This window comes from Cricetulus griseus, chromosome X, assembly GCF_003668045.3.
Source record: "Cricetulus griseus strain 17A/GY chromosome X, alternate assembly CriGri-PICRH-1.0, whole genome shotgun sequence".
In the NCBI taxonomy this organism is placed as follows: Eukaryota; Metazoa; Chordata; class Mammalia; order Rodentia; family Cricetidae; genus Cricetulus; species Cricetulus griseus.
Window position 1 is genome coordinate 30,484,489 of NC_048604.1, and position 15,065 is coordinate 30,499,553.

Here is a 15,065-nt window from a genome sequence, read left to right on the forward strand (position 1 = left end):
ATGTTAAAAACTTTGTTGTGGCTTACAGGGGGGATGAGTGGAAATGAACTACTTAGAGATGTTTGGAGTTTGAGGTGATTAGTGGGTGACTGGAAAACTAGGAGAGGTCTGTGTTGGTGATAAGGATTTAAAAGTAAGTTATTGGTATCTAAGATGAGAGGCAGCCAAGGAGCCCAGGGAGCCCACGTCCATTTAAATGATGAGCAGAGAGAGAGGGGGGCCCTGCCTAGGAGGCAGATAAACAGGAGCTCAGCTTCTAACAGAACTGGAGGATGTACCCCAAATGCCACAAAGATACATTAATTTCAAAGCACTTGTATTTCCAGACAAATACAACTTTTCAACAAAAGATACTGAGAGTCATTTCCTCTGAGTAGGGCAGGCATCTGTGTCTCCTCAGAGAAAACTCTAGAAAATTCCCCAGCTCCCAAGGAGCACACAGTATCTATCCATTTACTTTGCAAACAGGAAGCCAACTATATAGATTATAGGACAACTTACACTTTCATTAAGGCCATAGGCACAGTAGGGGAGAAATGACTCAAAATGTATTTGGTCAGAGACTCTTGACAAGAAGGAACAGTCAAGCCAAGAAACACAAGAACTGCTCTCAGTTAGCTAAGCCGTCCAAGTCAAGACAGGTATTATACCTGAAGACTCTTAGACATTGTACCTGTTTTGACCCAACCTGTGTCTCTAACAAAACCTCCCTTGGAAGGGCCTAAAGCATAAAATCTGTACCTGAATGCATGCCCCCCTCCGAGTCTATTTATCTACAAAAATAATGCAAGTGTGGGACTAGGTAGTTCCCCCTTGAACACTTATCCATGGAGCCAGATGAAACAAGTCATCGCCATGGAGATAAATCCTAATTTCTGCCCATTTATCTGCTCTTTTCTGTCTTACTCAGACAGCGGAATGTGGAGTAACTGGCCCAAAGTGTCCCCAGCCCCAAATCCTTTCCTTCTAAGTCTCCCAAGTATAAACGTTGAGACATATGGCCTGCCCCCACAATTCAAAGTTGGAGTCATATCCCTTCAGTCGAACCAGCATTTCATTATTCCCTAAGGTCATAGACAAAAATCTTATCTCTCGACATTGAAATGTGACCAAAGGAGGAAGTTGAAATTATGGGCTAGCATTTCACCTTTTCAACTTGACACAACATGAATTACTCTGTGGTGAGATGAGCTTCTACAATCAATGTTAAATTCAAGTTGTTAGTGCTTAAAGATTCCTCACAATTGTGGGGTTTCTCTCATTGTAGCTCACCAGCAAACACAGAATCAGTTCAGATTCATAACCACAAAAACACCACACCACAAGTTTTTAAAGATACTGGATTTAGTTTCAACCACTGTCAATTGCCTCCTTTGTACTCAGTCAAAGAGCCTGACATGTCCAATTGGAGCCCAATCACCGAGGGTAATCAAAGGCTCAGTCATGCTTGCAACAAGTACATTTCTGAATGAGTATCCCAGAGCTGCTATCTCTGAGACTCCCTATTCTATTTTTATCACACCTACTTACTTACTTTGTGTGTGTGCATGTGTGTGTGTGTGTATGTGTATGTGTGTGCGCACGTGCGTGCAAGTGCGCGCACACAATAGAACATTCACCAAGGTAGAGGACAATTTTCTGGAGTTGATTCTCTCCTTTTACTTTTTTTTTGTATTTCTTTTTTTTTGTAATTTTTTTATTAGTTCAAATTAGGAACAAGCTTGTTTCACATGCCAATCCCTTTTCCCTCTCCCTCCCCTCCCCCCACCCCTCCCTCCCTACCCTCTCCCTATCTCCCAGCCCATCCACCCTCCACTCCCCAGGCAGGGTAGGGTTCTCAACGGGGGCTCCCCAAAGTCCACCACATCATCCTGGGCCAGGCTTAGGCCCTCCCCCATGTGTTCAGGGCCAGAGTGTAACCCTTCACGTGGGACGGGATCTCAAAATCCCTTCTTACATCAGGGAAAAATACTAATCCACTACCAAGGGCCCCCTAGAGTGCGGAGGCCTCCTAATTTTTTTCTCCAATTTTTTTTAATTCTTTAATTACTACTCATATTTGCATATCCATCCCCCATTCCCTTGTCCTTCCATCCTCCCATGTTCCCCACTAACCCCTCAACGAACCCCTAACTCCTCCCCAGGGATAATGAGGCCCTCCACCTTCAAAGTCCAGTCACATGATTTGGGGGAGGGCCTAGGCCCTCCTTGCTGTATCTGGGCTGAGGAATTGAAGTCATCAGGCTTGGTAGCAAGTACCTTTATCAACTGGGCCATCTATCACATAACTGACATTAAAACAATATAAAACTACTAAGGAAAGTAGAAAATGTTGGGGTTTTTTAATTACTTGCTGAGGCTAGGATCACTGGGTAAAGTGCCTATTGTGCACACATGAGGACCTGAGTTTGGGAGCCTGGCTATCCACATCAAAAGGCCGGGACAACACTGTAAACTAGTAGGGCCAGAGCTGAAGGGAGCATGGAGATAGGAGATGGGTAGATCCCAGGGGCTTTCTGGACAGTTCAGCTAAAACAGCAAGCTCCAGGTTCAGTATGAGATCCACTTCAAAATACAAGGAGGGGAATGTTAGGGGAAGACACTCCAAGTCAAATTCCAGCCTTCACAGGTACACAGAAAGGTTCACACATACCCTCCCCTGTACACATTCATACAGCACTCATGCACACCACACACTATCAATTTTAAATGGTAATTTTATTAATGTATGCATCATACATGCACACTTTCTCAATTTCAAGCCACATTTAAAACTCAATTAGAGAACTCTATGCAGCATAAATAAAAAAATAACAAATCAGTTTTTTCTCAAATTATTTTATATTTTCCTAATATGTTTTTACTGGCTAAAATCTGCAATGCTCATGTGATATTTTTATTTAAAATAAAATCAAGATGGCTCAGTGGGTAAAGGCACTACCATGCAAGCCTGACAACCTAGAATCAATCCCCAGCACCCATGAAGGGGTAAAGGAGAGGACCGACTCCTCAGTGTTGTCTTTTGACCTCCACATATGTGCCATGGCACATCAAGACACACACACACACACACACACACACACACACACACACACACACACACACACGAGCATGTGAGTAATAACAACAACAACAAACTGTTAAAAAGAGGTCTCAAATAGAAAAGGGGGAAAGAAAACAAAAATTCACTCCCCTGAATAATTCTGTGAAATACTCTTAGTGAGGAACACTAGTCAGATACTACATACTTTTCCCGTTCTAAATGCTAATATCAAATGGAGAAAACCCATATTTCATTAAATTCAGTAGTCTTTATATTGCAGAAATTCATTGCCACCAGATCACAGCTGTACTTAATGGATTCAGAGAACACTGAAATCACCTGTAGGCATTATTTAAATTATCCCCAGTGAGCAGCAAGATGAAGGGAATCTAAAGGACTGAGGAAAAGATATATACATTTTTGTCCCATGCTACTACCAGTCCTCTTGAATGGGGAGTCAGGCAGGGTACATGTTCAAAATAAAACAATTCTAAAACAATCTGCGTTCCCCACTGCTGAACGAACATCAATGATTTCAACATTTCACTGATGGTTTTTGTTGTTGTTGTTGTTGGGGCGGGGCGTTATTTGTTTGCTTGCTTTTTTGGTTTTTGAGACAGGATTTCTCTGTGTAATAGCCTTGGGTGTCCTGGAACTCGCTCTGTAGACCAGGCTGGCCTCCAACTCATAGAGATCCACCAGCCTTTGCCTCCAAGTACACCACCACCACCCGGCTCCATTTCACTGATGCTCATTTGAAATAGAAATATAAATATATCAATACCTGAACCTCCGAGTCGAAAGAAAAGAGATTCTGTCTTCCATCTCCTCTACTGAGTTTGTTCAGCTGTTCTGTTTCTCTGCCATACTAAAATTTAAAAATACATAACATTGCTACATTTCCTTCAAAACAATACTAAATGCCAGTTAATTCTATTGTTTATACAGATCAGTGACACAATATTCCATTCTTTCCTTCCACATATGTAATATGGCTTACAAATGTTTGATTGGCTGGGGAGTAGATCACCATCACTGAGACTAAAATAATATAGAGGTCTGATTCTTATATATTTCCATAAGGCCTAAAATCTTCAACATTTTGTGTTCCGTATTAAAAATATCTAAAAACCTCAAGATGCAAACAAGAAATAAAAGAGAACAATACCATATTTGATATCTCCATAGTGCTGCTCTGATTCTATTGCCTTAGAGAAATTAATGACTACGCATCTAGCATGGCTAAAAAACACAAAGAGGATTCAACTAAAATCCACAAAATCATAGAAAATGCAGACTATGGGGTCATGAGTAGGTTGTGATATTTTAAAGATGTTTTTAAATGTTAAGAGAAAAGTGAAGTTAAAATGGAAAAACAGAACTAAGTTTGTATCACTAGTCCATGGAAATGAATAAAGTCAAAATGTAAGTAGGCTCAACAAAGATTGAAATGAATAAACGGTTTATAACTTCCAATTAATTATAACAGACTACAGAGGGAATATACATCCTAAGATACACATGGTAATAACTGTCTACTTTCAAACTGTGTTCATTTCAAACTCCACAAAGAAGGGTAAATAACACAAACAATAGCTACTCACCAAAGTCTTTGTGAGTAAATTATTCATATAATTTACAGAAGAAATTAGCATGTGTCATTGGACTGAATACCATTTGCATGAGCTGCATCATTAGCCCATTGAAAGAATATTTATTCAATGATATTTATCAATCAAATTGAATAAAATAGATACAATTAATAGGGATAAAAAAGCTAAGAAGTTGGGTGGTTTGTTGTTTTGTTTCTGATGTCTAGAAAAAAAAAAGATTTTCCATGTTGAGAGTGGACACTTTGAAGCCCATCATTTGGAATGTACCCCTTTTTTCTACCTGTTTAATCAATTTGTGAAATTTTGAACTTGAAAATGACATTTCCAAATGTATTCCTGCAGTAAAACCTCCCTAACTTGCCCTGCATTGTGTGGAAGGTAAACTGCTATAAGAAAGACATACCTTCATCAGTTCCGGATGCATGCTCCTTTCCAAGCTGGCCATGATGTTCTCAGCTTTTCCTTGACTGCTAGTTTCATCATCTGCAAATTCATTAAAAGCAGATGTTCCAAACCATACAGACCATTACTAATCACCTAAGAGGACTAGCCTCTCTCCCACCCCATCCTCTCCTACTAGATTTATGGCAAAGAATTGTGATTATGAAAGCACAGGGGAAACTTTAATGGACTTTTGAAAATCTGCCACGAATTTCTTATCCATTTCAGCATGGTTGTATTTTAAGTGTCAGGTCCCATGCAGTGCCAATTCTCTTAAAAGCCTATCCTGTAGTCACTCTTCACGAAGAAGCCGGTTGGCCTTTATTGTTATCTTCACCTAGCACAAAGGACAGTCCCATGGATTAAAGACGTGGGCCTTAACCTCATGAATGAATCATTTCAAAATTCTTACCTTGTACTGCTTCTACTGTCTCCTTTTTCTCTTGCACTAAACTGTCAGTATTGATCTGAATAATCTTTTTCAACATTATCAACCATTCTTCCATTTCCTGCTCAGTTTCAGCCGCCAGATAATGGCTATACTTATCTAGCATCTTGAGTTCAAAAGCATGACGGCGCATTTTGGGGCACTAGGGAAGGAGAAAAAGGAAAACACCTGTTTGATTAGATTAGCCCCCTCTTTTAATAATATTAATCGCATTCATTTGTTTTTACTTCAGCTCAGCCTATATGTACAACCACACTTTAACAAAATCATTGCTTCTTTCAATATGGTATAGAAACTCCCAGATCACGTCAATCTTTGGTGCTCCTCCCAGGTCTAAGCTAAATGGAATAAGGACAAAGTGGGCATAAATCATTAAGGCCCTTGGGACCCTTCACATTTAGAAAACTAAGCCACCACCATTAAAACAAGAACACATTTTGCTATCTTCACTTGAAAATTTTCCTTGTTTGCTTTATTTATAGACTTTTCAAAAGTAGATGTTAGAAGCAAGCTAAAATGTGACCTGAAACAAATACAATGCTTCCTTTATATTTCCACATTAATGCAGAAATGTGATTCACTTCAACACGCACAGTAGCAAATAGTATCCCCAGGGTAAAAAAGAAGGCCATAACTGTTTCACATCAATATTGACTCTCAATAAAATACGTAAAGTGGACCACAGTAAATATTAGAATAGGAGGAAAAGAAAAGCCCCATCCTGTCTTCAAACCTAATAAGACATTTTCATCACCTTCTCTGTCGTGACAAAAAAAAAGTGGCATAAACCCCCTCTCCAGTACCTCAGCAATCATTTCAAGAAAGGCTCATAAATCAATAATTCTCCACTGCATGGTCATTATTTAAGAAGAAACCAACAAAGTCCCCCGTTTTCATCTTCAAAGAATAGAAAAGGGTGAAATTAAACCAGCGTAGCAAGCCGTAAAAATTTATGTATTTGAAAACACTAGAGAGAGGAACTCATAAATAGATGAGTATGAGGGAACTACATAGAAAGGTCACTGGAAGAGGGCTGATTGCAAACATCCAGCAATCATGTGTGCCTTTCTTTTTTTCCAGTAAAATTAAAAGATGTGATTATTACTTATTTAGAAAACACCTTAGGTCTGGGGCTGGTGCTCAGAGGTGTGCTCAAGACCTGAAGTTCGAGCCTCAGCACTGTGCACACAAAACCAAACCAAATAAAAAGCATGTTGAATTTACACAGAGGGTTAAGCTTAAACCACTTTCACTTGAACCTCATGGCAATCTTATTTGGATAGAGTATGCAGATATTATTAATCTGACATTACAATTTTGCAAATATTCAAATAAACTGAAGTTATTGACCCAATCACGCTTGCCTCTTCATTAGCTCAGTGCTCCTATTTGAATTACAGTGCCACAGCACCTAACAATGTTCCTCTCCTGGTCAATTGACTTACCATTCAAATTATTTCTCTGCCTTCTGGTTCCCACCTGACCTTTACATCTCCAGTAATCCAAATCAATAAACACTTGCCAACTCCCTAAGGTGTGTACAGCCTTGTTAATTATTATAGGAGTTGCAGGAATGAGTGAGACAGAGTCTTTGCCATCCAAACCCCAAAAGGAACAAAACACAATTTTTAAAGTGTAATTTTGATAAAGGAAACAGCGAAGAGGACACGGGGCTGGATTTGACTAGGTTGAAGTGATAGCGAGGAAGGAAACAGAAAGCACTTCAAGGTTGAAAGGGAATTTAAACTGAGTTTTAAAGGATAAGAGTAATTTAACAAGACTTTGTGTTAAAATACAACACAGCTAGGAAAAAATGTGTAGTATGCTCAAAACCTTAGTTTCAATTCCCAGCATCAGAAAAATAAAGAAATAAGAAACAGGGAAGCCACAAACATGCCTTAACCCCATGGAATACACAGATTGTTGTGATCAGAACACATATGTACACAGGGGTGCAAAGGAATGAAACTAGACAATAGGTTAAGGGCACATCACCATGAGCCCTGAATTCCACAGTGAAAGCTTTAGATTTGCCAGGCGTTGGTAGCGCACGCCTTTAATCCCAGCACTCGGGAGGCAGAGGCAGGTGGATCTCTGTGAGTTCGAGGCCAGTCTGGTCTCCAGAGCAAGTGCTAGGATAGGCTCCAAAGCTACACAGAGAAACCCTGTCTCTGAAAATCTAAAGAAAGCTTTAGATTTTCCTCTATGAGACAGGAAATCAAGATCCAAAGGTTTTGAAAAGACAAGTGAAGGACCCACTCTATGTCTCTGGAAGATGGACACAAGTAAAACAGTAAATTGGGAGTTAGGAAGCCAAGACTTGGGGGCAGAAAGTTGGCTCCGAGTTTAGGAGTACCTACTGCTCATACAGAGGACCTGAGTCCAGGTCTTGGCACCCGCTATAGGCTGGGTATAATTGCCTGTAATTCCAGGGAACTGCAATGCCCTCTTCTGGCCTCCACAAGCACCTGCACTAATGGTCACAAACCCACATGCACCAAATAAATGTAATAAAAAGTAATGATAAAAAATAAATCTTAAAATGAAAAAAAGCAAAATTCTAGGGTAGGATACCCAGAGGAAAAATCAAAGACAATACAAATCAAGAAGCACTTTGGAGTGAAACTCAAAGGATCTGATAAAGTTTTTAAATACCAGCACTGAATATAAATGGTGTACTGAGAATATTGAGAGATTTCTAATACAGGTTCTTGGGGGCATGGAGATGTCATAAACCCAGAGGGAACATGCTTAGGTTTATAATAGTCTACCAACAATTGGCTTGGAGAGAGAGAATGAATGATTACTGAAATAGTCTTACCTGAACAACATCAATGCAGGCATCCAAGTAGATGCAACCTTTAGACTCTTTGGAATTTTTCTCATCTTTATAAGAATTGAGAATATATGAACCATCAGGAAGTTGAGTCAAGTAAAAGTACCGTCTCTTGAACACCTAGAAGAAGAAATGCAGCAGAGACCCACTTGTAACATATACTTACAACAGAATGACTGTTTATTTGAAATAAAAAACTTAAACATCTTTCTAGCCACCGTATCTGAGCAATTGTCAGACAATCTCCAGAAATTGTTAAGAATCAGCTTTCTGGGCTGGTGAGAAGGCTTGGCAGGTTAAGGCACTTGACACCAAGCCTGTGGAGCTGAGTTTGAAAGTTGTCCTCTGACCTCCACACATGTACTCTGGCAAGCATCTACTCATACATACACACTCAAGTACATGTATACACACACACACACACACACACACACACACACACACACACACACACACACACAGAGAGAGAGAGAGAGAGAGAGAGAGAGAGAGAGAGAGAGAGAGAGAATTATGCTTAACTTTGCACCTTATTTCTTTAAAGATACTATAGAGTCAAGTAACCAAATAGATAATGGTGAATATTTAACACTTTAAAACATATAAAGCAATTTTACATCTGAATCACTGGCCTCTTCACCCAGCATCCTTTTCCATCTAACTGCAACCCACAACTAGATTTTTTTCAATTTTGTTTCATTACTTCAAATCCAAGTATTAAAAGGCACACACATTTACATTGCCTTTATATCATAAAACACATACAGTGGACCTCGCTCCTGAAAACCCCACTTACAGCTTCCTCCCAGGGAAGCAGAGACAATGATCGGTTGCCTCACCAATTGTCAAATGCCCTCAGTGCTGAAGTTTGAATCAGTAGGCCGAGGCCGGAGGGGACAGCGCCTTATGATCACAGATGGGAGTAGCCTGCTGCTAAGACTCACAGTGGAGCCCACAGAAACAAGGAAAAAGAGGAAGACTACTTGAATTCCTTCGTGTTGTCCCTCTGTTTCTCCCTCAAAACACTCCCATAGGGCATAATGAATAGAGTGAGCAAAGAGGATTACAAACACTTTGATGTTTCTATGCTTTTGTTTTCAATGGGTCAGAAACTATAGGCTGTGTCTAGCATGTATCACAGCGAAAGTAAAACTTACTCCAGTCATAATTCTCCAGGATGGTGGGTCTAAAACCACTCTAGAATTGGGAATGGTAACAGAGACAGGAAAACAGACTCCAAGTGACTACTGAGGAAACACACTCCTTTGCATAATGTCTTACTCACAAAAGTTGGTTAAGCTTTCTATTTGCAATCACCCATCTGACTATTCAATATGATCTGTGATCTTACTAAGGGACTTTAATCATGAAAAGAGCATTATTTGACCTGATCATTCCTGTCAACTACTTAAACTTCTGCCAACTTGAAACACCAACAATTTATTTCTATGTAGCATGAACAAGTAAAATTATACAGATGTGTTATGGGGTATTTCATTTTAGAAAAAAACAGTAAAATAATAAAAATGCTTACAAACATTTTGGACTTGTTTATCATCTATTTGTGAATGAATACAAAAATGTACTAGTATGAGGGACCCCTTGACAAGTCAGACTGATAAATGCTACAGCTTCTATTTCAGGTAGCAGCCATATGGGCTATATGGTATCAACAGAAGGGAGAGCAAGCAGAAAACACAAGCTTGTTTTTTAGTGCCACAAGTAAATGTTACTTTACTGAGATGCAGAAATACAAAGAGTGTGCTTGTATGTGCATTTATGTCTTTTGTATATTTATATACAAGTTGAGTAGCCTTTAACTAAAGTGCTTGGGGCCAGAAAAGCATTTTAGATTACATCCTTAAACTAAAAATCTGAAATCAGTGAATTTGGGATCTTTTGGATTGGAGGTACTCAAGTATGTCATAGATATGAATATAAATTTAAAATGTATAATTATGCCATTATAATATAATGCATAGAATACATATATAATTAACACATGTTTATAGAAAGAAAACTATATTAATATGTAAGAAAAATGTTAAACAAAATGATTACTATATCTAAGCAGGTTGGCACATTCCTGTAATCCCAGTACTCAGGAGACAGAAGGAACAGGATAAGTTTAAGGTCTTCCTTGGCTACACAGTGAGTTCAAGACCAGTCTGGGCTATATGACATCCTGTCTCAAAAACAAACAACAAAATTGGTGGTGATAGAATTTACATCTTTATTTTTTTTTTGTGACAATGGTTCACATCTCTTAATAAAATAATGGAACCAGAAAACCTAAAATTACATACTGAGCTTATTTTAAATGAATAATTTACTGAGCATTGAGACTTTGTGCAACTATGACTTTTTAAAAGTTATGACAGTAATTACATGACAAAAAAATCAATGTATCCTCTAGGAAAAAATTAATATGATTTAAAAACCTTACAACTCAACTCAAAGTTTAATTGTGCCCAAATCTAAAACTCAAAGTGTATAGATTCAGTGATGCAGCTGGCCAAGTCTGCTTGCAAAGTCTACAGTCAATCACAAAGAGAGAACAGAGAAGGAAAGACACAGAGCAAAACATCTGTGGCCTGGAGTCAAGTTACAGCCCGCACAAATGCTTTCACATACAGCTGTCTCACCAAGCAATGACATTCTGCAGCAGCCACCACTTCCAAGATTAGCAAAGGGATGAGAAATGATAGGAAATCACTCCCTGTGACACAGCAATTACACCTCACAGTGACACTGTAGGTAGTTCACAAATCAGAGAGAGATTTGCTGAAAGAGCACTTGGAATGCCTCAAAGGTGGAGGATCTTGACCCTCATTCAGGATCCCCTGGGACATTGTCCTTGAGGCTGCTTCTTTCAGTCCTCACTTGTAACATGACTGGACCAGAACAGGTGATCTGGGAGATCATTTTGTCAGAATCTACAAATCATTGCACTGAACATGAACAAGTTACACATTAACTTTCCTAAGCTGTCAGTCACCTCCCCAACACACACACAAGCACACTTAGTTGTGAGATGGACCACACATTAGATGCTCATTGAACAAGTTACACATTAGCTTTCCTAGTCTGACAGTCACCCCCTGACACACACAAACACACTTACATGTGAGATGGACCACACATTAGATGCTCATTGAACAAGTTACACATTAGCTTTCCTAGTCTGACAGTTACCCTCCAACACACAAACACATTACACGTGAGATGGACCATACACTAGAAGCGCACTGTTTGCACAGCAAAGAATTGTTTTGTTTGCTCTTTTTTGCATTGCTCAGGATGCCCTTTTATTCCTGGTTCAATTGATCCTCTTGCCTCAGATACCAGGGTAGCTAAAACTACATGAGTGTGACAGTGTGTGTGGCTTAGGAATTGTTTTTAAGTCATCCCGGTGTAGAAATCAGTTTGTGAATGAACAACAGATCAGGAGATGGCTATGATCTCCTCTCATTCTAAAATTCAATGATGTACCTGTTATTGAAATTATTTTCATGTGTGTGGGCATTTTGCCTACATGTATGTATGTGCACCACTTGCATGCTTCGTGCCTCAGATCCCTGGAACTGGAGTTACAGATGGTTGGGAACTGCCATCTGGGTGCTGGTAATGAAACCTGGGTCCGCTGCAAGGGCAGCAAGTACCCTTAACCTCAGAGCCATCTCTCCACCTCTGAGCCATCTTTCCACCTCTGAGCCATCTCTCTAGCACTGCTATGTTAGATTTTTAACTTCTAGGAAGTTGCAGTCCCTTTTTCAAAGAAGAATGGAGCATCTTAAATCAATAGTACAGAACCAAGAAGAAAGTTTCAAAATATCCGAGATGTGGGTATTTAGGATACAGGTAAATACTGTTTTTTTTTTTTTTTACATTTCAGAAAGAATATGGATGTTAAAATAACAATTATACATCATAGCTTTCATTGAAAGGCCCTCAGTCCTTTGAAATCAATTGATAACTGTCTTACTCTTACCTGAGGGTACATATTCACTCACATCTTACCTAACAGAGGTGATAAGAGCATATTTAAATTCAGAGTGCTCACTCCTGAAACTGGCATCACAATCCTATGACATCCACAAAGAGAGTCTCTTCCAAACCCTGCAATGAATGCCTTCCTACTCACTTTAAGTCAAAATCTAAGCTGTAGAAGGTGCAAAGAAGAGAGACGGGGAAGGGTTCATCAGTAGCAGTGAAAGAGGAAGAAGCAGCTCTGGGTTGCTACTGCATAATCAGGTGACCGAAAATAAGAATGTACTATACACTTCAAAAAAGCAAGGACAAAGTTTTCACAACCAAAAATAATAAATGAGTACATATGCTCAATCTAACTTAAACATGACAAAACGTATGTGTACTTCCAAAATTCACATTATGACACCATTAACATGTAATTCATATATTTATTATGAAATCGTTAAAATTTCCTGGTAGAGTGGCACATATCTGTCATCCTAGCACTTGGGACGTAGAGGCAGGGGGATCAAAAGATTGATGTCAGTACTGGCTACATGAGACTCTATCTCAACAACAACAAAACAAAACAATAGAAGTAATAAAAATAAATTTTAAATAAATACCATATCTACCATAGCTTAGAACATGGTGCCTAATATGACCTCAGATAACTGTGTGTGTGTGTGTGTGTGTGTGTGTGTGTGTGTGTGTGTGTGTGTGTGTGTGTGTGTGTGTGTGTGTTTTCAATTGCTCTCCATCTTATTTTTTGAGGCAGGTTCTCTCAGTGAACTTGAATCTCCCAGATGCCAGCTGGATCAGCTGACCAGCAAGCACCATGATCCTCCTGTCTCTGTCTTCTGGGATCACAAGCTTGGCTTTTAGACTTTGGTTCTGAGGGATCAATGCAGCTCCTCGTGTTTGAAGGGCAAGTACTTTACCAACTGAGCCATCTCCCGAGCCAGGACCTGGACATCTAATCACACTGCTCAAGCTACACTGCTTTATACGCAATACTGATGAACCCTAAAGGAACTCTTTAAGTCTTTTCTCTTCCTGACTTTAGCCTGGGATCCTCTTGCCACACAGCCAGCTGGAAGAGCTGATTCTCAGGACATGCCAAATCTTTTCAAGGACCTGAGATGTTTGGACAGTAACTTTTTGAACCTCTTCTGGGCCAGGCACAGAGGCCACTTGTCACTCATTTGCATCAAGGGTGGAAGACAAGCAGGAAAGGTATAGTACCTACTACCCTGCCTTCCAATTAGGAAACCCTTTTATTATCTTACAGAACAAACCGCAAGGGTGTCTCACTATGTGTGTTGCCTAGGGTATGGATATTTCTTCCACACTATAGGAACCAGGGGTCCTAAGAAGGATTGCTCTGAAAGCTAAGGGACATCGTAGGAGGAACAGCACCAAAACGGAAGTGAGGGGGTGTAATTAACTGATGTGTTAAACTAAACAGAATGGCCGAGGATAGTGCTGAAAGGGAGAAAGCAGGGCTCCAGCACTCACGAGGCAGGGGTGGGAACATCACAAATTCAGGACCAGCCTGGGGCTGCATTATGAAACTCTTGCCTCAAAGGAAAGGGGGGTGCAAGAGCTATACTGAGACTCAGAACTGTTGTTCTAAGCAAACATGGAAGAAACAGTAGGAAAGAAATCCCCAAGACTTTATACGAAAACTGACTTACACTTAATTGTACTAGAATGGCAGAACTGAACCCCCTCCAGAAGGTTGGCAACCTATCACTTATCTCTCTCCGTATCATTTTATACTCCTGTCATGTTTTAATAGACTTCATACTTCTACACTATAGGAAACTGGAGGAAAACCAAGTTCATTTTTCTTGAATAATTCTATCATAGGCGAGCACTGGAAATTTTTTTTAACTAATTTGAAACAAAACATAAAAGAGGGTAGCTAAGTCTTCCCTTATCACTGCAGACACATCATTTTCTCAGACTTATTTCAACAGCAATGGCCTTGCTCAACTTCCTTCTGTCCTTCCCTCCTGTTTCTTCTTACTGCTCATTCGCTCCTTCCTCCTTTTCCATTTTTTTTTTTTTGAGACAGGGTCTCCTCTACAGCCCCAACTGGCCTCAATCTCAAGGTGATATTCCTGCACCAATCCCTAAGTACTGGACTCCAAGCAAGAGCCAACGTGCCTAACATTTTTTCTTGCTTAAATTTTGATGGTATCACATTTCTTGCATGATCAGGCTCACATGTCAACAGATCCTGACTTACCATGATTCTCATAATATCAAATAATAGAATGACTGGCATGCTTTCCATTTTATTGTCCCTGACTAAGTGCTTTGCTCATGTCAGTTAATCCTTATAAACAACTTGGTGCGGTCATCACTACCTTCATCAGCACATCACAAAAGAGAAACTGAGGCATAGAAGGACATTGGGGAGCAAATCAACTAAACCTAGTACCAGACCTCATCTAGTATGTGCTCTCTGTATACCACATCCATACTCATATTCTCCTTTGGGACTCCCTTCCTTCAAGACCTGGCCATCTTAGTCCCCAAGTTCATGCAGTTGATATCTGGACAACCATTTCATAATTATTTTTATTGCATGTCTAACATCTGCAAAGAGGACGTGAGCCCATAGGGTCATACGTGATATTTCTGTCTACCTTACAGATTACTAATTTTATGTACTATTAATGTGGTCCTTGTACATTTGGTGATGGA

General features: G+C 39.7%; 1 protein-coding gene across 2 annotated transcripts in view; it reads right to left on the reverse strand.

Annotated features, from left to right (window-relative positions):
- Positions 1–15,065, reverse strand: part of Dock11 (dedicator of cytokinesis 11) — a 185,553-nt gene that overhangs the window by 109,219 nt on the left and 61,269 nt on the right. For both annotated transcript variants that reach the window (XM_027431983.2, XM_027431984.2), the window contains exons 7-10: positions 8,367–8,501; positions 5,510–5,687; positions 5,060–5,139; positions 3,828–3,911 (exon numbers count right to left, since the gene is read on the reverse strand). In XM_027431983.2, coding sequence (XP_027287784.1) covers positions 3,828–3,911; positions 5,060–5,139; positions 5,510–5,687; positions 8,367–8,501 — 477 coding nt within the window. The remainder of the gene's footprint in view (positions 1–3,827; positions 3,912–5,059; positions 5,140–5,509; positions 5,688–8,366; positions 8,502–15,065) is intronic.